The following is a 26,707-nucleotide window of genomic DNA, read 5'->3' on the forward strand; positions in this document are numbered from 1 at the left end:
GTCATGTAAATTCGGCCTTCCGTCACAATCAGGAAACTTTCACCGTGTCTAGAACTGGCGCGAGCTGCCAGGCCCGTTTCTACGAGCTGTGTGTTAACAAAAGCAGTGCTGTCTACATTGGATGCGGCGTCGGGCACGCTACACAACAAATTACCAACAACTGATCGCGCGCGCGCTCTGTTTCTGACGCACTTCAAGCACTCGATGGGCGGGGGAAGATTGAAGAGCCGGACTTTTTTTTTTTCTTTTTTTTTTTTTTGCTTTATTTGGTAGTATTTCGAATTAATGGTTTTAAAATAGTAGCCTATTATAAAAAAAAAATATGTAAAAAAATAAAAAATAATTCACTCGTTCACTCATTCTGGCGCCCCTATGGATGAGTGGCGCCCTTAGCATTTGCCTATACCGCCTATGCCGCGGGCCGGCCCTGGGCCTATGCAAAGTTCGCCAAACATCACCATGATTTTAAGGCGGAGGAGGACGAAAAGTGCCATCATTGCAGCCTGCGCATATGCTTCAGTTATTGTGTGCGAGAAAGATCTCAGGACTGGTGGGAGCATATTCTGTTTAAATATTGGCTCCTCCCCAACGAGGAGCAGTAGGTCAGAAGTTTTAGGATGAGCAAGCCAAGCTTTGATATGTTCTGTCAATGTTTGTCCACATTCCTCTCCTACGATGACACAACGTTTCGTCGGGCCATTCGTCCCTTTGCAAATGTGTGTCGGGGTTTCTATCGTCATTAAACCGCGGAGATGTTGCCTAATGCCTCAGAAAATCCGATCTGCCTGTTTACATGACAGTCGCATTGGAACATATCTGATTTATATCTGATTTATTTCCACATATGAATGAGGCCTGAAACCGATCTCGAAATATCCGAATGCATGCGTTTTTTTCCTGTTTACACGGTCATAGAACACATCCGATCTGTGTCACATATGAGCAAAAAAAAAAAAAAAAACGGAATTGGGTCACATTTCACTGACAGTGTAAACGAGGCCTTAACTGCACTTTTCATGTTAACACAATGATAAAAGTGAGGAGTTAAGAGTCTGACATAGCTGTGTGTGGGGGGGGGGGGGGCCCACTGTCGTAGACTTTGAAAACCCCTGCTCAAGAGGGACTGTTCCTATATTACACTGCAAAGCAAGTGATAACGCATAAAGAGATAATTTACACATCTGATCTGAATTTGGCGTAAACAACTGTGACTGTCAAAAGCATTGTGCATCAAAAAGATTTTTCAAAAATAGAAAGAAAAAAACAACAACAACCAAACCACCCCCATGTTTTTAAAATAGTAACAAAAGAGGGAAAATGTGTCATTCAGTCACTCATATAAAATAAAAATAAAAATAAATAAAATCAAGAATATTTGCCATATGGCTACTAAATAGGAAAATGCACAATTTATAAAATTAAGAAAATTTGTCATATGGCTACTGAATAAATAAGGAAAGATAAATGAAGAAAAAAAAAACCTATAAACCTAAAAATATATCAAATAATTTAAATAAAGAGAAAAATTTGATAAAGTAAATGAAACCAAGAAGAAAAAAAAAACACCTGAAAAAAGAAATCAATGTAAAAGAAACATACTGACGTGTATAATAGATTGGTTTGTAGAGCACAAAGAAAGAAAAAAGACAATAAAAAGAAAAGTAAAAATAAACAGGTCCAGATTAAGGATGGTTACAGATAATCAAACCTCTGTGGTCTCTGTGGTTTGAATTACGCATGTCATTTCCTGTTTCTTTCCTCAGCTCGTTAATCTCTTCACAAAACACAAATCAGTATGCTAATGCTAATGCTAATGAAGGTCACGCATCCCTGCTTCTCTTTAGCGCTCCTCGCTGTTGCCGAGCACAAGTGTCCTTCACCAAAGTGTCACAAGTCATTCGTGCTGCTTTTTCCCCCTTGCCTCTTTTCTCTGCACAACATCTTCTGTCCCCCAGTGGCCTCTCTCCCTGTGCCAAAGTTAGCACTGGAACAAAGTTCTTGCGAGAGATTAACTTTGGCGGATTAGGTGGGTTAATTATTAGATCTTGGAGGCTCATTGTTTTGTGTTTCCGTCGTGAGAGGCTGCTCAAGAGAGGCGCTGCAGCATTAAATCAATTTCATGGGCTTTTCATTACAGACGAGATAACGCCAACATTTAGCATTCAGTTTTATAGCGTTATTTAAATCTGCTCCAGTGAATGGACTGATGGGAGAGAAAAACCCTGCTGAGAGGGCACAAGGACACAGTGCTCTCCCCGCTTCTGTCAGAACCCCATGAGCACCGTAAAACCGCACACATGAACCCCAAGGGAGTGTAGGAAGGATCTACGACACTGAATCTTCTCGGCTCTGTGATGAAAGAGAGAGGAAGAGGGACGTAGACAGGAAGTGGAAGAAATTTTGAATCGTGTAAGAGGCACACTGATGAACATTGATGACGGATTCACCAAGAATACCCAAGAAACCAGCCAGTGATGCCCTAAAACTGATTTTCTCTTACAGAAAATTCACAAATCTATTTCTTACAATTAAGCAGTGGCCTCATTTTAATGGATGGTACACAGAGAGAAAGATGTTCTTTTGATCAGACTAGGGCTACCCTGCTTTAGGAAACAGCTGCTGAAAGGAGCCACACGTCCTGGAATCAGGCTATAAATAATTCTGATGTAAGCCCACACACACACGGCTTGTGTCCTATCAAGCAACGCAGAGCTGTGAAATGACAAAATCTGTGCCTTCATCTTTCCTTCATTGCCCACTTTGAAAGGAAAATAAAAACAATGAAAGATGCCATAATAAGAGCTAGGAAAGGCAACAGCCTCGGCTCTCTTTTCATCTGTGCAGCTAGTGACCTGTTGTTGCTGTCCATCAAAAAAAAAAAAAAAGATGCATCGTTTGTAGTTTTGCGAAAGCTTTTCATGCGATATCACAGGTGGAATCTTGGCATCTTCTGGCACAGGTGGTGGCTATATGAAGAACAGATCACGCATACAATATAAACATTTCTTTGCTTCCTACACGACAATATAAACATACAGAACAGTCATTATAAATGGGTTTTTGTGCACAGGTTTCAAAACTGAGATTGCTTTTCATACGTGAAAGATTTTGCCCAAAATGAAACCATTTACTATGCTGGATCTTCATCATGAGAGTCTTCTGACTTTGATTAGGGGACAAAAAGTCATTTTGCCAGGCAGATTAAAGGGCTCAATCTTTTTTTAGCCCTTTCATACACCATTAAACTTAACGATGAAGGGGGGAGTAGAAATCTCCAGAAAGATCCCTGGACGTCACGAAACCCGCAAACGCCCGGCAGGTGCATGCTTCACCCCACACCATAATGAGAGATGATTTTACGGGCAGGAGGACAACCGTGACTGCGCAACTCCAACAAGAGTACGATATCATCTCACCGAACATTAGTTTGGTTTTGGACACATATGGGCCGTGAATCACGTGTGTAAGTGTGTGTGTAATGGAGAGAAGTATAGTTACACCTCCATAGCACCGCTCTGAAGCAGATGTCCCGGAGACGACGCACGTTTCCTACCGCTCATCTAATCATAAAACAAAACCGTATCTCTGCATTCTTCGACAGATCGGGCCCTTGTGCCAGAACGCGACCAAGCAGGTCGAATTTTGTTGTCGAAAATAAATCATTCTCTGCCCAGGCACAAAAGAGCTGAAGCGCTTGGCCTGTTTCTAATGGAAGAGTTTCCAGGATGGTGGGTTCTGCCGACCTTAGGTGAAGATTTTGTGTCAAGTATAGTCAAGTCTACTTTCCATGAAAAAAACATAAGAAATGTCACAAAAAATTCAATGAAATATTGTAGGGATTGTGGGTGACAGGTGTCAGCGGTGATCCACTGAGAACTGGAGGAGCTCAGGGCATCAGCAGGAAGGACTCCACTCTGCATTCTGACATGTTACCTAGAAGCACTTAGTATTAATTAGTAAGGCCACCTCATTATTACCCAAGTAAACACTTCTAATTTGTTATGCATTTTAATGGCCTTTCCCAAACACTTAAGAAACATCTTTAGGCATTTAAAAAAAATAAAAATAAAAATAAATAAATAAACAACTCAAGACAGCTCGCAAATAACCAGAAGACACTTACTGCTAACGCAGCAGAGCTTGGTATATAGATTTGTGGGTTCTTTGAGAAGATCTGAACAGAGAAAGAGCCCTGAAAAGAGTCACCTACAAACTTAAGAGCCTCAGGTGTCTGTCCTAAGATGATCTAAACATACATATACACATTATATTATATTATATTATATATATATATATATATATATATATATATATATATATATATATATACATACATACACACACACATACATACACGCATACATAAAGATAGGTAAAGATAGGGTAAAGTACTACAATAACTGAATAAAATGAGCCAATTGTCCATATTTCTTTCTTTTTATGTGTCATACAAAACAAGTAAAATAGTGTGTTACATCTGTAAGTGTGGGTGTGCAAGAGAAACAAACCGTGAACTCAAAATTCAACGCACAGTTGAGATGATATAAAGAGACAGAGCATTAAAAAAAGAATAGGGGCACAACGGCTCTCCAAAAGTCTTCTCACAGATGGTTGATTTCCATAATGACAGCAGAGACAGAGAGATCACTGGGTTTATCAGAGCCTCATTCATGATCTCAGACGGACTCAGATTGACTTGTGTGAGAGAGAATTACTGACTTTAAAGGTACTTTCACACCTGAGCGTTTGTTTCGGAGTCTTGTGCGTATTCTCCTTTGGTTCGGTTTGTTAAGGCATATGTGAACAAGGCAATCTCAGATCCAAACCAAAACAATCGTTCCGAGACCGCCTGAACGAGGTGGTCTCGGCCCAAATGCAAACAAACTCCGGGGCGGTTCGCTTGAGGTGTGAAAGTAATCCGACCCCACGAACCAAACGGTATTATAATTCATAACGGGAAATGTGCTATATAAATAGCAGTAGTGTCTGATTCTGTGAGTGAGCACATTAGTTATCACAGCACCACTTCATCTTAAAATGTTGTGTAATTGCGCTTCTCCGTGCGAGAATGCTGTCCCGATGAAGCCTTGATTCCTGCTCTAGCTGCATAATAACATTCATATAGTGTTTGCGTGTGTCTTGACACTGTTAACCTCTAGACAGCGCTGGGAGATCCAGAGAGAGCGCGTTTGAATTTGCTGCAGTATTAATCAGTCCAGCCAGGATTTCACGATTTGTGTGTGTGATTTTTGCGATCAAAATGACTGATTTTGTGGTGGTAATTTCCAGAAATATTATTTTATAAATTCTATTTTATAATTAGATGCACAATAGTCATACAAGACACAAATCACAAACAAAATGCATAAAGCTTGTTTATTTTGGTCTAATCAAATTCTCATCAAATTAACTTTTAAAACAACCTATGGGCATTTTTTCTCCCTGACCTATGTAAATATTAACAGCAGGTGTAGTAATTTATACTGTAGAACTGTGTGTAAATCCTGAGTTGAGGGGTCCTGAGCTGCAGAAGGCAACCAGTTACTTATAGTGCGGCGTTTTGCATGGCATCCCCACTGCGTAGGCTATAGCTACGCAATACAAAGTGACCGTTCGAAAGGGAACTACTCGGTTACTATCGTAACCTCAGTTCCCTGAGAGTAGGGAACGAGTATTGCGTAGCCGGCCGGCACTATAGTAACCTGGCAAGTTGTCGCTTCAGTCGTTAAACCTGCTAAAATGGCGTTTTTCTGCGTTTTTATAGACAGTAAAAGAATAATATAGGCTAAGGCCGCGCCCCCTTGGCGGGCTCTGACGTGTAAGGGCGTGATGCTAGCTCATTGGCGCACACGTCAGAGGCGCCCGCGCCATTGGATGTGCAGTTGCCGCGGCACAGCCAATGAGTGAGCCAGACACTCACTGCGCTAGCTGTGCAGCTGCAAAAAGCATTTTACATTATAGGCTTCAGTAAATCGAGGAAAAGGAGTTTCCCCTTTTCCCGCAACATCTGTATCCACGTAAAAATGCATTGAAACTAATTAAACTAGAGATATTTCAATTGTGTGATTATAATTTAATGTTTTTCATTATTGTGATTATTTTGTGGTTAAATTAGGAATTATGCAGGATCGCAAAAAATTGCGACATTTTGTTGATTTTGCGTTGTATTCAGCGATCGCGGAATCGCAAAAAACTGGAGGGACTGATTATGAATGTAGTATAGAATTTAACAGCGGGAATGACGGCTACATTCGTATAGTCTTTGCGTGTGTCTCGACAGTTACAAATAAAGCCATAATAAGCTCATGGAACAAACTTGTCAATCATCTTGATGGAGAGGAGATGCTGACCAATAAGAGGACAGTTGTACTTGCATGTGACTTCCGTGAACATTTTGGTACGCTTTGAAAGGTTGCCTTGTGAAAGTGAACCGGACCAAGAAGAAAATGCAACAAATTAAGTACCCGTTTCAAAAAAAAAAAAAAAAAAAAAAAAATCTATAGGAGTGAAACCGGCCTCTCTGTGTGTGTGTGTGTGTGTGTGTGTGTGTGTCACTGTTGTCCTGTTTCAGGGTTCATTTCTAGTTTCAGTACTAAAAAAAACGAGAAAGAGACAGATGTTGGTGTAGTGTGATTTTATGGTATTTCGATGTCAGGTGCCGTCACATAAAGATGAGTAACTGTGCAAGAGTTTGAGGCTCACCACAGATCAGAGCACACTTGTGTGCGAGTGAATGCGTGTGTGTTTGTGTGAATGAGAATGTCAGCTTGTGTATCAACGTGTATCCTTTTATGCATCAGGATGAGTCAACCCAGTCAAATATAATTTATAACTATTCTGAATATAAATACAAGGCTCTGTGAGAAAGAAAACAATGTGCCTCATAAAACCCTCTACATACACCTCTCTGTTATGTTTTTCTGTGATGCCCTCATTAATAAAAGATAAAAAAAAAAAAAAACTTATTTCCCTTTAACTAAAATAGGAATGAAAAATTTGCAACAGAATGAAAAGTGAAAACTACAACTACACATATGCGCTACAATATGAACAAACATGTTGGGAAAAGACCAGCGTCCATCAAAACATCCATCACACCCTCAGAAGAAAAACCCATTAGCTCTGCTCATGATATCAACAGACAGGTGGCCATCCACAGGACACTCATATCAACACTAATATCTGCCACCAGCTGCAGAGCAATGTGCTCACCTTCACGCCTCAAACACACACACACACACAGCTTTTACTCACATTGTCATACACACACTTCACACATCTGCGCAAGTAACAAGCTCCCAAAATGATGCTGAATTACTGCAACAAGACAGATAGATACATTATGGACAGACAGCTAGACAGACAGATAGATAGATAGATGGATAGACTCACCTGGAAACTGGTAGCTATAGCTTGGAGAAAATCCTGTGTATCCACGACCGTATGTTGCCACAATGTTTGGATAACCTACAAACACACATACAGACAGAAAAAGCATCAGTGAATTTTCTGCTTTATATTTCTGCCTTGTGGGGTAAATTCATGCTTAACCCTGATCAACTGGACATGTCTGGAAGAGGGGGTGTATATGTAAGACCGTCATAAGAGCAACTGCATTTGAAAAGGAGGATAAATATCACCAAAGTATGTTTTCAAGCACATGAGCACTTTAAATGAAGAGGCAACTTCAGGGAATTTCATTGCCATCTGTTTTTCTCTGATGCTATTCTGCCGAGAGAGAGAGAGAGAGAGAGAGAGAGAGAGAGAGAGAGAGAGAGAGAGAGAGAGAGAGAGAGAGAGAGAGAGAGAGAGAGAGAGAGAGAGAGAGAGAGAGACACTGATGTACGTTATAGTTGGCCTTATTTTCTCATGTTTTCCCTTTGAAATTGACATGCTGTATTAATTTCATATTTTTCGAAAAACAAGAATGTGAAACGGCAGTCACTACTGCTCGGTAATAAATCACGACACACAGATGTCAGAAATCACTCCAAACACACCTTCGTGCAGAGCTGGCATATGTGCACTTATGATTTCCCGAACCTGTCATGAGTCGCTCAATATCAGTTGACAGCAATGAAAACACTTTTGACAGCTCTCACAGAATACACTGCTAAAAAAAGGGTTCTTCCAGAGAGGATGTGCTCACACACACGGGAAATACACGACTCCAGGAGCTACCACAACATCTCTCCCGCCCTGCAGCAGTGCGATGTGTGTTTGTGCGTGATGTGTCTAAAAAAAAAGTTTTATTCTTGAAGAGAAGGGGGGGAAAAGACAAGATGAGAACAATCAATAGAAAAGAGGTAAGAGGAGACAAAATGAAATGAGATGAGACAAGAAGGGATAAACAAGAATATACAAAAAAAATTTAGAAGACACCAAAAGAGAAAGGCTGAGAGAAAAGAGCAAAAGAGAAGACATGAGACCAGATGAGAAGTGATAGGACAAGACCTGAAAAAAGCAGCAAGATAAGAAATAATGAAATGAGGCAAGACAAACCAAACAAAAAACATAATTTTTTTATAACAAAAATATAAGGCAGGCCGAAGGGACGAGAACAAACCAAAAGAGAAGAAATGAGACATTTTAAAAAAGAAACAGCAGAGACGATATTAGGAGATGAGATGAGGCAAGAATTTAAAAAGAAGAGATAAAAAGAGAGACCAGTTGAGAAGACAAAACAAGAACCTATTTAAAAGAACAAAAGAGAAGAAACGAGACTAAATGAGACGAGATAGGACAAGAAGAGAAAAAATTAAATGCTCTTTTTCCTGTTGTGGCATATAGCAAACAGCGTTGCATTAACACATGCGCCCCCTTCTGGATTGGAGTGTGGATCGCCTGTAACTGACTGTATTCATTGTCTGACTGTTTGCACCAAACTGGGATGTCTGTTCTGTTACAGTTCGGAACGTATACATGTACCGGTACACCCCTAATGTGCACGGATAAATCATTTTATAACAAATACTGCAATATTCCATAAAAAAAATATAAGTGTCAATTTTGATTTCATGGTGACTTTAATATTTACATTCATTAACATGAAAACATTGTTTTTTTGCTTTCTCCAGGGAATACTGTCAGTAACCTGATAATGATCCTACCTCCCATCTATGGAGCCATTCAGACGTGTAAAGATGGTTTGGAAGTACGCTATGTGTGGTCCTTTTTAGGACTCGCTGGTACGATGCATCATTCACTTTTTTTTCTTTTTTTTTATACACACAAATCTCTTTTATTTCAAAAGGAGTTACCTTTCCCACCAATTTAAATGATTAAATGTTGTGTTTTTATGTTGTTGCTCTTTTTGGCACAGCCGTAGGCATTGGCTCATGGAGCTTTCACATGACACTACAGTATGAAATGCAGGTAAGCTTGACTTCTCTTCAGCCTTTCAAAGTGTGCATCTTGTTCTCAAGCATGCTTTCATTCTCGTAGCCACAAAGCTGCTTCTCTAACTGTACATGCCCAAAGCAATAGCAGTAATTCACAAGTGACACACAAATGCTGTCAGTCTCTGGATTGTCTTTTGTTTGTAGTTACTGGATGAGCTGCCGATGATCTACAGCTGCTGCGTAAGGCTCAATCCCAATTCACCCCTTGCCCCTACCCCTTGGCCCTACCCCTCTGTTTTGCGCGTTCCCGTGAAGGGGTAGGGTTGTCTCAATTCTCTTTTGGTTGGAGGGGTAGGGGTAAGGGGAAGGGCCAGATAGCCCTTGAAACGAAGATTTTTCGGGACCACACTTCAAACGAAGGGGTATGAAAAATGTACCTGCATACACCGGCTACAGAGGCAACATGACTGCCAATAATCATTTTCTTTGTCACATTCAATCTTGTGTTCATATTTACGGTCATGTTCTTCAAAGAAACGGTTGCAAAAAAACGCTTAAGTTCGTTAACAATATGACGCGTGTAAAAAGCAGTTTGAAGCGAAGTGGACGCGCGAATGAGGCGAATTCGCGTCCACCGGTCCACCGCGCCGCGCTAAACGTCTCATTCGCGCCGCAAGACCTCCAGACGCGCTTAAACGCGTCTTAACATTGAAATCACTCGCGCCAGACGCTCTATTCACGTTTGGTGTGAACGCGGCAGCATTAGGCGTCGAAGATATCGTCATCTCCGTTGTTTTCTGCGAACTTCAGAAGAAAAATGCAAAAAATAGCTGTAACTCACGCAAGACTACAGCTGACGACGGCATCTTGGAAGTTTGTGATAAACATTGGCGCATTTCCTGTGACGTAGGCGCTATATATAGCGACGACGTATAATGAAACGGTGTAGTAGTGGTGTCCCATTTCTTAGGGGAATATTTTCACCCCTACGCCTTGGCACTCTGTTTCAAGGGGCAAGGGTTAGGGGTAGGCGAAGGGTTAGGGGTAGGTGAAGGGGTATAAAATAGAATTGGGATTGGGCCTAAATGAGACGAGATAGGACAAGAAGAGGAAAAATTAAACAAGATGAGAAGGGAGCAGAAAAGAGAAGAAAAAAAGACGAGGTGAGATGAGGCGAGACTAAATAAGAAAACGAGTTGAGATGAGACAAAATAAGACAAGAAGAGAAAAGACTGGAGGGGACCAAATGAGGGGAGATGAGACAAGACCAGAAGAAAATTGAAAAGAAGGTATAGATAAGAAAAAAATTAGATGAGGCAAGACAAATAAAAAAAGAGAAAAAAGAAGAGTGAGATGAGAAATAAACAAAAGAAAAGAAATGAGACAAGAAAGTAACAGCAGAGAGGAAGTTAGAAAATGAGACGGGGTGAGAAGAGACGAGATGAATGGAGACAAAAGGAGACAAGACAAAACAAAAAACATTTGACAAGAAATGATAAGAGAACAAATGAAAAGAGATGAGGAGACTAGATGAGAAGAGAAAAGAACAGAAGAGACAAGATTAGAGAAAAAGACAAAAAGAGAAGAAATGAAACAAGATGAGATGAGCCCAAAAGAGAAGAGGCAGCAGAAGAGCTGAGCTGTCCGTATCTCTGTGCATTGTGGGTAAAAAGGCTGTGTCCTCCCCTGGCGGCTGTTATCTCAGGCTCTGATTTGCATTATTAATGTTCAGGCTAATATACCTATTTTATGGCTCAACAGCTCAGATTCACTTTAAAATCAATTATACATCTGCGGCAGCTGAAGCAGGCAGCAGCTCAAATGTGTATTAATCTCAGCAAACATACACGCGGCGCCCGACTATAAAGATAAATTACACGATTAGCAGTGGTAAACAAAAGCGTGAATGCGTCAGCTTTAATGAGATTTGGCGTATAAGAAACTTACAGTTCCTTAAATAATGAGCCCTGATCTGCAGCCTTTTTTTCATATGCAAATTGTACTAAGTTCTGTCTGGTCGTCCTGTTCTCTCCAGTTTCATTTAGATAAGACCAGAGTTAATATTTTCACTTGAGTGCTTCATGCTCTCATGCTCTCTCTCTCTTTCTCTTTCACTCTTTCCTCCTCTCTTCACCCTCCTCCACAGCAGTAATCCATGAAAACTTTTAGAAATTAAAACTAAACTTTTAGGATCCGTCTGTATCTCATTATTTCAGGGTTTAAATATAAAATATAAAAAATACAATATACAAAAAAAAAATATTTATACAATATGGTGAAATCTAATTTTGTAAAATATTACATAAATTCATGTTTTTTTTTTTTTAAATCAAAGTTATTTAAAGCCTATATTAAAAGTCTCAATATGTATATCTGTGTGTATCTGATCATGGCAGCAGGTTTGTATCTTCTCGTTCAGTGCCGCTGTCATTAGCGGGGGCAGAGGTCAGGCAGATGGCTGCACTGAGCATTAGCCTAATTTTCCTCTTCATTTGAGCCATTAATACAGACGTTTATCTGCTCATCAGGTCTGAAGAGTCCCACCGCACCTGAGCTGGACTAACCCGACACGTTCACAGACAGACATTTGTCTCAGGTCCAGCAGCCAATCAGATGTCATCACCTTAAGCCCCGCCCCCTGAGCCACCCTTCAGTACACCTGTGTGTGTGTGTGTGTGTGTGTGTGTGTGAGAGAGACACTCACTCAGCATGCCCATGCCCAGCATGAAGGCATCCATGGTGTACGGAAGACTTCTCGCCCTCCCCCTCGTGCCTGGAGGAAACATTACCTCCTTTGGTTGGGCCTTCTTACATTCTACCTGTGGACACACAGACAGACACTTAATACAAACTAAAATAGATAGCACATGCTATAATACTAGACAATACAGCATAATTACGCACGTTGGATAAATAACAAATAATCCAGAACACGTTTAATTTAATGCTTGATTAATTAAATAACTACATTTTTCAAAATGACAATCAGCATTCATTCAAGGAAGTATAGAAAATAATACCATGATGAAAAAATCCTTACTTTTTTTTAAAGAAATATTCAATGTATATTAAAGAAATATACAAAATATTTCTATTTTAAATAAATGTTGTTCTTTTGAACTTTCGATTCATCAGCATAACTATTTTCTGCATTGACTATTTTCTGCAAATCAGCAGATTAAAATGATTTCTGAAGGATCATGTGACACTGAAGACTGATGATGCTGAAAATTCATATTTGTTACCACATGTATAAATTGCATTTTAAATACATTGAAATTATTATATTTAATGTATATTAAAATAGTTTTTTTAAACTAATATTATTTCAGAATATTACAGTTTTTGTTAAAATAAAACCGAAGTTATTTATTAAAATAAAAAAAGTAAATAAAATGTATATATTTTTTCCTTTTGATTTTTGGATGAAATATGGCTTTTCTTGGCCATGCTCTTGACAGGTTTCCTGAACTTCACCCACCTATTGTTTGGAAGCCATTGGACCGTAAATATGATGCCTAATAAATCTGAAATTTTGGAACAGCTCGAGTCACACTGTATCTCATGCTCTGTCAGTTTGAGCTTTGTGTACTTTACTAGCCTAACAAATAGGGATGCATTTGTGTATCCAAAGCATTTTTCAAACAACAAAACTAATGCAAAAAAGCTAAAACAGCCTTTCTGATCTCCACCACCCCCCCACACACACCCTCGTTCTCACGTTCTCGCTCTTTGATTGACATTTTAACCTCCGGAGCTGAGCACATGAGCGGACAGCAGACAGCAGTCCCTGCCTGAGAGACAGAGGAATATTCCTCCAGAGAGCTACGAGAGAGAAGACAACATGTCTATAGCAAAGGGGAGAAATAAACAAACACACAAGCAGAAAACATCAAACCCAAACAAACACACAGACGCTCGCTCTCTCTGGTGATATGAGCATAACCGGGTCAGACGAGGAAAGACGTTCCTCCTGACAGGCCTAGCAGGCAGAAGATCCTATTTACCAAGCACATCTGCATGCTTACAGGAGTGTGAGAGTGTGTGTGTGTGCGTACGTGCTGACAGCGCCTCTATGGTAAGAACACGATGCATTTGCACTTGGCTGAATCTGTCCTCTGTGTTGATCGACTTGTCTGCCTGCCCAGGGCCCGTCCATCTGTGTGTGAGTGTGTGCTGCTTGGCCTTTCACAACACACACACACACACACTGCAGATCATCTCCCATCGAGACTTGCACAGATGCTGCTCGGCACAGCTGGACACACACACACACACACACAACGGTTCTGCTGAAGTTCAACTTGCTGTGCCGTCAGCGCTGCTCTGAATACATGAGATATTTCTGGATACGGCCACTGACGGATATTTAATATTCATTAAATGAGTGAAATATTATAAAATGTAAATGCATTATAATTACTACGGAATGGTGATGAGGAGGTGTTAATTAATACTAGTGACTTGTTCAGTCAATAGACACCATCTATCTTCCATGGAAAACAAAAGGTGATATTAACCGTTCAGCTGCTCTTTTCCAAACATATAATGATGGGGGTGTAAACTTCAAGCACAGAATGTACATTTTCAGGTGAACTACTCCTTTAATTCAAGAGCTGAAAGAGAGAGATGTACAGATGTGTTAGTGAACGAGTGTTTTGGACAACTGTTGTACAGCATGTCAATTTCAATGGGTTTAATTCTGGATGGCAAACACTCATCTAGCCAGACATAAGCCAGGAGATAAAATCATGGGCTATTATCTGCTCACACACATGCTGCTGCTGTCTAAAAAGGTTTTCTCAGACTTTTTTTAACCCCAGACCCCCTTCATAACCCCAAACATTATACCATTTTCAAAAACTCTTCAGAAATCTCTTCAGCCTGTTCCACTACATCTGTATAGAAAACAGGCAGTGCAACATCAATAAGCCGTTTCATTACTACAACCATTTCTACACACACTTGTGCAGAGAGTTGCTTTCAGCAGTCTCATCAATCCACTACAGTTTTTTTTTTTTTTTAAGTGTGTGTGGGAGAGAAAGACAACCATTCAAAATAATCATCCAAACTGTTCAGGATCTCAATTTATACTCAACATGTTTTGGTATTTTTCAGCATGCCTGGGTGATAACCTTGTTGACCAAAAAAAAAAAAGTGATTTTATTTTTTTTTAATCCAAACTAAAGTTTTCATTTAGCCGAAAACCAATTTTTTTAAATTTATTTTTTATAATTAATGAGTTGTATATAAACTTTTACATACATAGAACAATAAGGCAGATTTTATATCAGCGTTTCTAATTACAGAATTCGATTTCTACTCCAATTCGTTGTTGAAACACAAACATTTGAATGGCGGTAGTAATTAGGGGCCAAGCACTGACGGTGCTGTTGTACAACACCTGTTGTAGTTTATTGAGTGCATGAAATAGACATTAACACATTCAAAACACGGGATTACAGAAGCACTAATTAAATGTCACCGTTTTGGTCCAAGATTTTGGCTTTCCGAATTTTTGGCGCATCACTCCAAAATACGACTGAATAAAATCAAGCAGCACACAACGCCTCAAAATCACACATTCATAAAGAACATTTCAAAATTCAGTTGTGAAAAGAACAAAGTGAGGAAAAAGAAAGCATTTGCCCTCAAAGGAGTGAAATCTGCATCTCTCTCTGTGCTATAATTGGTCAGCATCTGCCTGAACAAAATGGATAAGCCAGATGAAACTCTTGCCTCATTTTACACTGACAAAGATCATAAATGACACATTTGAGAAAAAAAAATCTAAAAGTTCTTCTCTAAAACCAGTATCTAGAATCCATTTAGAGGCACCACTGGTTTTCTAGATTTAACCTGCATTTTCTAGCTTCACATAATGTCATGTTAGACTCACCAATCACCAAAACAAGTAAAACTTGGCTGCTGTTGGCTAGTGTGAGGAAAAAGTTTTGGACTGTATAGGAAAAAGAGAAGAACCCCCTGACGCCCTAAAGAGAGACAGCAGGACTAATCAGACTTGAAAAGCCTGTGAATTGATGGCGAGATCTCTGCTTCTGAGATCTCTCTGTGTGTGTGTGGTAGATGGACACCCGGTGAGATGTTCAGCCAAGCAAACAGGTTCACCATCATCACATGGCATGTGTGCAGCAGTAGACACGAGGAGTCTCTGTAAATAACATGTAATTATTGGAAGCTTGAGGGACTGTGGTGGTTTTTGGGTGTTTAAGGGCTGTGTGGGATTATATTTTGATAATATTTAATATACAGTATGAAAAACGATTAATAATTTTGAGATTTGTTCAAGATTAGCGTTATGGAAAAACAGGAAACGAGCATGCACAATAAAATATCCGATATCTTCCGATAACCAATAAATTAAAAAATAAATAAATCTTGTCCGATAACCAATGATACTGATATACTGTTCATCTTTACAAATAACATAAAATAAAAAAAACAATTATTTGTTTATAACCTAATTAATATTCCCAAGCAAACAGCCCATCTGAGCAAATAATGCCCATGCATGTGATGGTAGAAATGTCAACCTGTAGAGATTCTGATATTTTTTAAGTTAGTTTTAAAATGACCCATACCCTGATTCAAGATTTTGATCACACCGCTAGCCTCTAAGGTAGTGTACTCTGGTTCAGACCAAGAAATCAAACCGTGTGTGAAAACAGCCTCAATCTCATGTGTAGCTCCACTGGTCGGCAAAAGTGCAAAGCAAGAAAGCAATCAGGTCTCGTCATTTCCAATAAACAAACAGCCTTTTCTACCATTACAGTTATTTACCTTATATTAACGCTCTGTGCTGTTCTTATACAGTCACAGTGAATGGACGACAGGAGAGACAATCAGAACAGAAATGAGAGGTCGTGCTGCCCTCTGCACAACAGAACCACATGATGGACTATCACTGGAAAATCGATCGCATGGCTCCGCGCTCACGGATCTGTCCCTGGGCTCAGGAACAACCTGTCTGTGACGGAAGATCTCGAGGGGTTTGATCCTCTGCTCCTGATATTCTGTGCTACCCCACAGGTGTCCCATGAGCCTAGGGTACGCATGGACGGCATGCGCACGACTCCTGTCAATCACAGCAGAGAGCGCCAGGGGCCGTTCCTCTGCATGTAAAACGCATTCCTATCAACTCATGCTTTCTAACCAGTCAGGCATTTATTTGTACACACTTTTCTTCAAAATATTTATATTACAATTTTAATTATATTTAATAATTCAAAAGTCTCCTATTCTTACCGAGGCTGCATTTATTTGATTAAAAATCAAGTAAAAACAGAAATATTGTGAAATACTATTACAATTTAAAATAAATAGAAAGTGGTTTCTTTTTTAATATCTTTTTAATTTTAATTTATTCCTGTGATGGCAAAACTGCATTTTCAGCATCATTCCTCCAGTCTTCAGTCAGTGTCACATGATCCTTTGGAAATCATACTAATATCCTGATTTGGTGCTCAAAAAAACATTTCTTATTGTGTGCTTAGTTGTGCTGCTTAATGTTTTTGTGGAAACCGTGATATTTATTTAGGATACTTTGAATAGAAAGTTCAAAAGTACATGTTTATTTGAAACAGAAATCTTATGTAACATTACAAATGTCTTTACAGTCCCTCTTAATCAATTTAATGCATATTTTCTGAATAAAAGAAAGATTTTATTTTAATAAAAAGTCCTACTGACCCCAAACTTTTGATTGGTAGAGTTTTAAAATAACTGTTAAATATTAAAAATATTTCAACTATTTATTTTTTGTGTTAAATATAATATTAAATTGTTTACAAAAGGCCAATTTATACAGAAAGGTTGCGTCTTAAATGTCAGTTTTATGTGACATTTAAGGTGGGTAAATGTAAAACTCTGCATAGAGAATATGAAAATACTGGATATTTAGCATTTAAAAAAAACAAAAAAACAAACATTTGAAGCCATGAACCTGGCACACTTTGACGAATCAAGTGACTATGCAATACACATTAGATGCTGCACATACAGTCTATGGGTGCCCTATATGAGGCTGAGACTAGGGCTGAATCCGAAATCACACCCTCAATCCCTATTCCCTACATTAGTCCACTAATACAGTTCACTTAAAGGAGTGAATGAAAAAGGGAGCAAATTCGGATGGTCGTTGAGTGTACATTGGTGTACACTCGTTATTGCGGTGCAAAGTGGGATTGAATGAGTGCACTCAATAACATCCAATTTGGTTTCAGACACCACTACAAATGGATGTCCCCTCTAATAACGCCCTGTATGAGGCTATAGGGGGCGATTTCAGATTCAAACTTTTCCCACCTGATTCCAAGAAGAAACATTTATGTGAAAGCTGAAAGTTAACACTGGCAGTCCCGTGTGCTGGTTCTTCCCAATTATGGGGGGGCCTGTGGGGTGATAATCCTTATTTAATGAGCTCAACGGGTGCGTTTCAATCAGCTCCCTAGGTCGAGAATCAGTATATCGTATACACGAACCCATGCACCGGAAAGGACCCTGGCTAACTACACATTGGGTCACTGATTTGTTGTATGATGTCACTACTGGTATTTATGAGCAACAGCAGAACTGATATCTTTCTGACATTATGTTTTTTTTAAAGTACATTATGCTACATACTGTAATTTGCGCGTTACATATGCCTGCAACATTTCAGTCGTAAAAAAAAAAAACATTTCTGTATACATTTCTGCTACATTGTGTTCACCACCTAGCGATGTATGTTTATACAGAAATATAATACGTTTTGTTTTTTTGTTTTTTTTATATCTGTTGCATATCATTACGTGTGATGAGTTAGTTTGCGTGATTTGTTTCACAATTCAGAAATTCCGTAAGGGGAAAATGGTGAGCACTGATGCGTCCTGATTTTTTTGGTGCCTTGTGGGACTTTTTGGCGGATGTTTCAGTGCACTAGAAAAATGGCCGATTCCCTGATCAGTGAACTGACTACGGACCTAGGGAGCGGATTGGGACACCTCCAACATGTTACCTTCCGTCCTCTCTGTCTCTCTTTAGCCCCATCAGTCATGATGCAAGCATTTATGAATGGAAGAGGGGGAAGTTTCTGACTCTTGTTGACTGATCAAAATGTTTTCACACACACACACACACACACACACACACACACACACACACACACACAATTTCACGCTTTCTGGCCACTGCCCAACACTTTACACTGTTTACACACTCACAGAACTTTCCACCGCATGCTGTTGAGATTCTGCTAAATGAGAAATAAAATATTAATCCCACAATCACCTTCAGAAATTGAAAAGGGGTAGAGCACTTACCATTTTATTATTGATTTCGTGAAAATGAATTTCACAGACTTTCTCTACAATGTCTTCATTCTCAAAAGTTACGAAGCCGAAGCCTGTGAAAAGAGACAGAAACAGAGGAAGAGTCAGTCGTGCACCTTTTGAACTCAAGCTCTGACAGATTTCGGCCTCCGTCAGAGGAGAGAGCGTGGGGAGTTCAGATCTGAACGGACATTGTCTTTTTAAAAGCCGGGCGCTGATGAAATCTCTCTCACGACTGGGCGGACGAGGGGGAAATCGGACAGCAGAAAACCACAAAGACTGTTAATGAGATTCATGGAGCCACATCTGAATTTCATTAAATGCGTTCTGCGGTGCCTTCATTGAAATTTCACCGTATAACAAGCTCCCGTTTTAATGTAAATGCGGGGCTGGAGATCCCTGAATCCATCTGACCGTGGGATTGTCTTCTTTTTTCATATTTATGAAATAAGAAGTTTAACCCGTTCAGATCATCCGGGCTTAACAAGGATCTGTCTGTGCTTTTATTATAATGAGAGAAAGAGAAACGCTTTTCTCTGCCATCGGATCTGCCGCTCAAGAGGGAAAATGATTTTCTATTCCTGGGTGTTAAGAGGAGGCCAACGGTGAAAACACAAAGGAAAACAACCCAGAGAGGAAGATAAACACTTTACTCACTGTTTGTTTATAAAGACAGGATGCTCTTTCAGTCGCACAACACACAAACACCATTCTGATCATTTCACAAGAGCTGTGTGCTAGAAAGACTCGCAGAAAAGTGGAGGATTGATTGAACGCATACAGTGTGTTCAGATGCTGCTAATGGCTGGTGTTAGTCAGACCTTTAATGAGTCATTTGCTTTCTTCATACTGTACCTTTTCACACCTATACAACTGTGACAAGTTATTGTGCTATCAATATACGATTTCTAAATCATGGGGTGAAAAAAAGACAATTTGTCAACTGTTTCCTGGCTCTCTCTTTATGTACACACACACACACACACACACAATACTACAGTCATATTTCAAAGGCTGTGCTGCATTTTGTCCTGACCCTAAATCTTATCTCCACCTTTTAAAAGATGAAAGACCTACGTAGGGCTATTCTCTCCTCCAGTGGTCAGCTGGGCGTCAAAATAAAAGCATGAAGTCAAAGGTCAAGCACAGTAGACCGTGGCAGCATGTGGAACACTCCAGAGATATAAGAAGATAACAGACCTTACGAGATAATCGAAAAACACACTACTAGAAAGAGAGATATGCAGTGTGACCAAACACAAGGACACACACTCCTAACACAGGACTTTAATATAGTGTTTGATGATTCTGAAGTGGCCTTCACATTTTATATGCAAAGAGGTCAGCCAATCACATCAGAAGCTGTAAGTTGCATTTACAGTGACAAGGATCACTAGAGATTGTGTTGGTTGCACTGCAGTATGCAACTTTAAAGGAAGCGGATCACACACACACATCACTGCTCATTTGCATAAAGTTGAACTTTCGCTCATGTTGCCTTAAATCACCAACTCTTATAGAAAATTACAAATGACTTTAGGTTTCTACAAATTGCTTTCAGTATGAACATCCATCTCTGTTCTTTGTCTGCTCTTGTAGAAGCAGCTTTGGTCTGTTTGCTAATATTGAGAGCTGTAGTGTGTGTGTGTGTTGCCTGGAGGGTGATCTTAAAAACGAAGATAAGACTGCTGACAAATCAGCCATCAGGAGCCATTTGTCTCTGCAGATTTCAGACGAAGAAACACGCATACACCTGCGCTCTCTAGAGAACTCTTACGTCACTGTGTGACCACAACACACAGGCGCTACTGAATCTGGACAAGCTCCCGGGCTTCATGGCATCATGCTATTCCATCAGGAGTCTGAAGAGGGCAGTGCTGTGATAACTGAGTCTCTGGCTCTGGGACAGTCTGACCTCTGTGTTAACAAAACACCCACTCGCTTTCACACACTCACAATCATGCGCACACACACCGCAGAGTCTCGTCCAAGTCTCAGCGCACCCTGAATAGCCAACACTTTAGAGAGGAAACATATGCTCATCTCAGCTGAGTGTGGCGCGTGCTGTGTTCCCTGGTGTGGCAGCTCCCAGAGCTTCATTCGCTCAGACAGATGTGAGAGGATCTGAAAAAGAATTGGGGATGATGTCTCTGTTTTACTTAATGATGATGCAAACTCATCCTGCTACGGGACGAAAAAAGACACGAGTTATGCTCTCTCTCTAGTGTCAAACATGTAGAGACTAGTCTTAGCTTCAGATTTGGATTGTCTGATATATAATGCGCACAAACTCAAATCTGCTCAACACCAAATATTAGAAAGAATTTTGAGGTGCACAAAAGCAAGTAAACAGGACATGTCTAAACTAAATTCTCCTTTGGTTCTGGAGGCATGTTTGAAATAATTCTGACTTTGGGGTGGAAATTCTGACCCCAAAGACTACATGCATTTTCCAATTATGTGTTTGCTGTAGTTTGCATGATATATAACTTAATGATAATCGGAAATGTTTCTAAACGTATTGTATTGGTCCATAATGGATATATATTGGTAAATATCAAGATCAGGTCAGAATATTGTACATGCTCATTTCAGTGTTATTTTAGTATTATTTACATACAGTACTATTATTGTATTTATTAATATTTTGAATTGCTGTTTATTTGTATAGTTTTAGTCATTGTTACATGCTGTCTTTACAAAATTAATATTTTTCATACTGTATGAAAAATTGTTGTGATGCCTAAATACATTTGTAGCATTTACAATGACAGAAATTAGTTTGTGTGTATTATATTTAATTTAGACAAATTTTGATTAAATTTATCAGTGATTTACATAATGTATCAGTATCAGACATCCCTCCTGAAACAGCAATAGGCTACTGTCGCACGCACGCTCGGCATCCAGCACCGGCTTTGGAATTAACGATGTCCACAGACAAGGTAGAGTATGTTGCATGATTTTATGAAAGTATGATGTATTGTGACATCAGAAAGGTAGAAAAACTAAATAATGACTATTGTAACGCTTGCCGTAAAGCAAGTCAAATTTGTAGTTTCTAATGTCTCATTCGAACTACAGTTTCATACAGTTGCAACCCGATCTGGCAAACTCGCATAGAGCGGTTATAGCAGATATAGGGCCGCAAAGCGAATGCAGAAAGTGCCTTTCACCCTGTTACGACTTGATGAACCACTGAAACGATTTCTTCAGTGAAAAAAAGTTCTTTAGTGTTGCTTTAACAGCAATAATTTCATCTCAGACCGTGGTCAGTTTGGTTTAAGTAGCTCTCGTTACAGGACAGAGGAAGCTAATGATTTCTCCCCCATGCAGTGTAATATTAGACGTCTCGTCCTGTGTGTGTAATGGATCTCCATACCGCTGATTATTAGATTTCTCTGCCCCTCATCTGACTATACTTACACCTGTGTGCTTTTGAGCATCACTCTGATGTGCTTTAACAGATTTCAGTTTTTTGTATCTCAATAGTTACCACTGTCGGGCCAAAAACGGGCGTGATAGTGCCTACCAGGGCCAGTCGTGTTTCCACGGTCACTTCCGGGGCTTGATCGGGGCCACCGGCCAGGGTTTTCTGGCCCGCTTTGGACCAAGGCATTCGCCAGGCCAGAAAACCCTGGCCGTTGGCCCCGATCAGGCTCGGGCAAGGGGAGTGGTTATGAACAGATGCAGAGTTTATCTGAGGCGGGAGACAGCAGCGTCGGATGATTCTGTCAGCTAACATCAGCATTAAAGACTCTTAAAATCATTTACCTCAGAACTCACTTTCATGTTTGAATGACTTCTGTTTGTGATTCATTATGGATTCTGATCATCGTATAAGGTAGAAATATTTATACGCGATGCAAAAGACTATGCACGCTAAGCATTACCAAAGTAAACATGGTAAATATGAACGCTTGAAGAAATTAGACAAATCATAAAGGCTATCACAATCATGTCTTTATACCAGACTATCATAAAATAAAGCAACTTTGTTTTCGGGAGCTTCCTCTGTTTTTCTGACTGAAAATATAACTGTATAGCCTTACTGGGAGAGAGCGCTAAAGCTCATCAGATCGTATTTTTGGTGGCATATTTGTAGTAATGATCGTTCTTTCTATGCGATGTAAATATGTCCTGTAACTACTACCAAATAAACAGAAACAGACGTGACTGAATAAGTCTGTCTGTCCTCTTTCTTTTTTGAAATAGACCTAACAGTAAGCCACTTTATTTCTGTGGGGCTATAATGTGCAATTTTGACACTAATTCATTATGATCAATGTATCACTTTTCATTGTAAACCTGTGGTAAAACATTGATTCTTGTGTTTTAAATATTCAAGTAAACAACAAAAATGTCAGCAAACGATCGCTTTTATCATGTTTGTTTTGCGATCACGCTGTTTCCAGTGATTTCTTTCAGATTTTTCTGATAAAACTTCCCTTTTTTTTCAACTTCCATTTGTTGTTGAAATGATGGGTTTGTGTGACGTTGTTACAGAGAGGCGTGTTAGGGGCGTGTTTTAGTGAAGCGCTGCAGAGCCTCTGGCCCAACTGTGGAAACGTAGTGTGGTTTTGGGCTCGGTGCTACAGGCCCCGGAGCTTTTAGCACGGCACGGCCCGTTTAAAGCCCTGGCTCGCACTGGCCCGACAGTGGAAACGCGGCTAATGAGCACACTGGCCAACTTATGTGCGTTTCTGTAAATGTTCTATTTAGCATTTAGCTCAATTTAAAAATCCTCAGATGAGGGAGAGAGTGGGAGAAAGTCAACGTTTTCAAATGGAGTCTGACAGCGCATGAACTTTAACTGCTACCGTTTTCTCTCTGCCTCATCTTATGTGAGCAAATTATGGTCTTCTGGAACTTTCTCTCTGATGTGCTCTACTTTAAATACATCTAACCGCCGCCAGCACAATCTGCTTTTATGCAAAGATCACTTAATGTCTCATTGATTTCGCATTTTAATGGATTTAGCGCTGCGTGGCGAGGAGGAAACCTGGTAACCCGAGAGAGTGTGAGGTGCATGTTAGTCAGAGTGGAGCTCTGCAAACACCCCTCGCCACCTGCACCAGCGGACACTGAGTGCTGGAGTCAAAGCAGATTGCCTAAGGTGAAGAGAAAGTTGCAAAGAGAAAGAGAGAGAGGTGTTGATTGTCCTCAGAGCCGCAGGGACGCTGTTTGTCTTAATAACCGTGGATAGCTGGTGCTTTAGCCATCTGCTGTGCTGAAAAGGCCCTGGAGGGGGGAGAGCGCGGCAGGAATCATGGAGGTCATACTGCAGGACTGAGGGGTCAACAACACTGAGGACAGAGCAGATCTGGTGTTGGGTTTCGTTTTAAACCACACACACTAATGCAGGAGGACATTTGAGACACTGTCTGCATACTCTCACAGAGCCAGACTTAAAGCATGGTCCACTTTGCAGCTCATTCTGGCAAAGAACTGCCATCTTGACATTTTGTCAAATTTTACAAACTAAAATTAATTTAAATGCTACAAAAGAATTTTAGGAATCACACCATTGGGACTCTTTCTGCCGGTTTAATCTGCTACGGCAGTAGCTGGTGACAAGTAACTGTTTATCAGGGAGTTACTGAGTCATTCATTCAAGCAATTTGTTCAAAAACACAGATTTTTTTTATAAACGAAATACTTGACTGCCTTTATGAGTAAGTCATTTAATCATACACACACGATTTGTTCAAAAACAATGATTCAATTCAGAAATGAAATAAGTGACTGGGTGCATCTCAATCAGAACCGTAGCTTCCTATAGGGCTTAGAATAATATATGTGACCCTGGACCACAAAACGTTTAAATTGAGATTTATACATCAATCTTTCCAACGCTTTCCATTGATGTATGGTTTGTTAGGATAGGACAATATTTGGTCGAGATACAACTATTGAAAATCTGGAATCTGAGGGTGCAAAACAACCTAAACATTGAGAAAATTGAAAAATATATGATATATTTGATATATTTAAGGTAGGAAATGTACAAAATATCTTCATGGATCATGATCTTTACCTAATATCCTAATGATTTTTTGGCATAAAAGAAAAATCAATCATTTTGACCCATACAATGTATTGTTGGCTAATGGCTATTGCCACAAATATACCCGTGCGACTTATGACTGGTTTTGTGATCCAGGGTCACATATAGTGTACACAAATTCAGCCACTGGTAAGGACAGTAAAGGACCCAGGCTCAGTACATAATGGGACACTGATGACTATTTCCAGCGACATGAAAACATCTTATAGTTCAACATCACTACTGGTATTTATGAACAACAGCACAACTAATATATTTTTTTATGTTGTTTAAAATACATTATGATAAAAAAAATTATTTTTACATATACGTGCAACATTTTAGCCATAAATAAATTATAAATGTTAGCTAGATTATATTCTTTACCCGTCTGACAATGTATATTTCTGCTGAAATATAATTCAATTATGGTTTGTTAAAAAAACAAAAAAAAAAAAACATCTATCGCGTGTCATTATGTTTAGTGATTCTCACGTGATTTATGTTTCACGCTTCAGAACTAAGGGAACAATGAGAATCGATGCTCCCTGATTTTCACTGTGGGACTTATTAGGGAGCAAACATTTTAGTTCACTGGTAGGATTTTGCAATTGAGACGGCCCTTAAATGGCCAACACCCTGATCAGTGCCCTGACTACTGACCTAGAGAGCTGATTGAGATCCTCCCACTGTATTTATGAGTGAGTCATTGGATCATTGTGAAGGGAGTGGATTGGAATCCACTGCTGCTTCAATGTATATGTAATGAGTGATTATAATCAAGGTATTAATCAATACTTTTCCTTCTAAATATCAAATGAGTTGAATGACTTCTCAGAAGATTTTACTTTGTTATAGAAGGCCAAATCCAACCTTGGAAAAGATGTGTGCCGGGTGTGTGTGTTAGTCTTCTTGCTTACAGGTTAAGGAACCACTGGCATTGTTGGAGATTGACTGAGTTGTTGTTCGAGACATGCTGGCACCCAGCAACCCAAATTTGCGACCTGGAAGTTCATGACGTGCCTAACTTCAGGGTCCGAGTGTCAGCGGCATAATCTATGGAGATATGCTTCTGTCTATCTGTATATGTGTGGAAAATTACTATGTTTATCAATTTCTTGGCCAATAAGAATCATTCAGCCTGTAAGCAATGACGTAGCTTAGACCTTGGAAATGGTATAACTGCTGTGATCTTTGTAACTGTAAGTGGGGCGGCCTACGAACTCCTGTGTGAGTCTTGAAGCTGACTTCTGCTGATGAAACTGCAAACTATATTCAGTAAAACTTTTCTTCAATTTTTTATAATTCTGACTCCGGGTCTTCTTTTCAAACATCTGGTCCTTGGGTCCTAAACTGTTAACCCCTAACAATTGAATCAAACACTGATTCATTCAGGAACTAAACAAGTGACTGTCCTTTTGAATGAATCACTGAAGCACTCACTCATCCAATTAATAAAAAAAAAACCACTGATTCACTTAGGAACTTAACAAGTGACTATATTGATAGATAACTGAATCACTTACAACCAATTCATCCAAAACACTGATTTATTAAGGACCAAAACAAGTGACGCCATTTATTAATAAATCACTGAATATTTACTCAATTGGTTCATTCAAAAACACTGATTTATTGAGGAACGACTGCAGTCTTGTGCCTACAGACCGAAACACACCTGTGCTGATATTCTGACATTAAGGGTTCATGTTTGTGTGATATCAAGTATGAAAATTTGATAATAATTAGTGTTTTAAAAAAATTCCCTTTGCCATCATCTAATCCTCTCTTAAAGTGATTTAAATCTAAATGTAAAAATAGGGGAAATTGGCACACACTATTAAATACAATACAATGTCTGGCTAAACCTTTAAGGCTTAGTGACACAAAAGCCCATTGTGCAACCAATCAGAGAGAGTCTGGTCCTAGAGTCCTGCCCTGAGTTCAAGTCACCTTTTATACAATACAGTTGTTTCAAAGCAGCTTTTCAG

General features: G+C 39.6%; 1 protein-coding gene and 1 long non-coding RNA gene across 5 annotated transcripts in view; one reads left to right on the forward strand and one right to left on the reverse strand.

The window, feature by feature from the left end:
- msi2a (musashi RNA-binding protein 2a) overlaps window positions 1-26,707 on the reverse strand; it is a 163,295-nt gene that overhangs the window by 21,245 nt on the left and 115,343 nt on the right. For all 4 annotated transcript variants that reach the window (XM_084400909.1, XM_084400908.1, XM_084400907.1 and 1 more), the window contains exons 8-10: window positions 18,662-18,744; window positions 12,046-12,160; window positions 7,393-7,467 (exon numbers count right to left, since the gene is read on the reverse strand). In XM_084400909.1, coding sequence (XP_084257035.1) covers window positions 7,393-7,467; window positions 12,046-12,160; window positions 18,662-18,744 — 273 coding nt within the window. The remainder of the gene's footprint in view (window positions 1-7,392; window positions 7,468-12,045; window positions 12,161-18,661; window positions 18,745-26,707) is intronic.
- LOC311285312 lies at window positions 9,078-9,583 on the forward strand. Its single transcript, XR_014626338.1, has 3 exons — window positions 9,078-9,188; window positions 9,323-9,375; window positions 9,546-9,583. It is a non-coding gene; the product is annotated as an uncharacterized lncRNA (long non-coding RNA).

Source organism: Rutilus rutilus (assembly GCF_951802725.1).
Source record: "Rutilus rutilus genome assembly, chromosome: 25".
NCBI classification, from domain to species: domain Eukaryota; kingdom Metazoa; phylum Chordata; class Actinopteri; order Cypriniformes; family Leuciscidae; genus Rutilus; species Rutilus rutilus.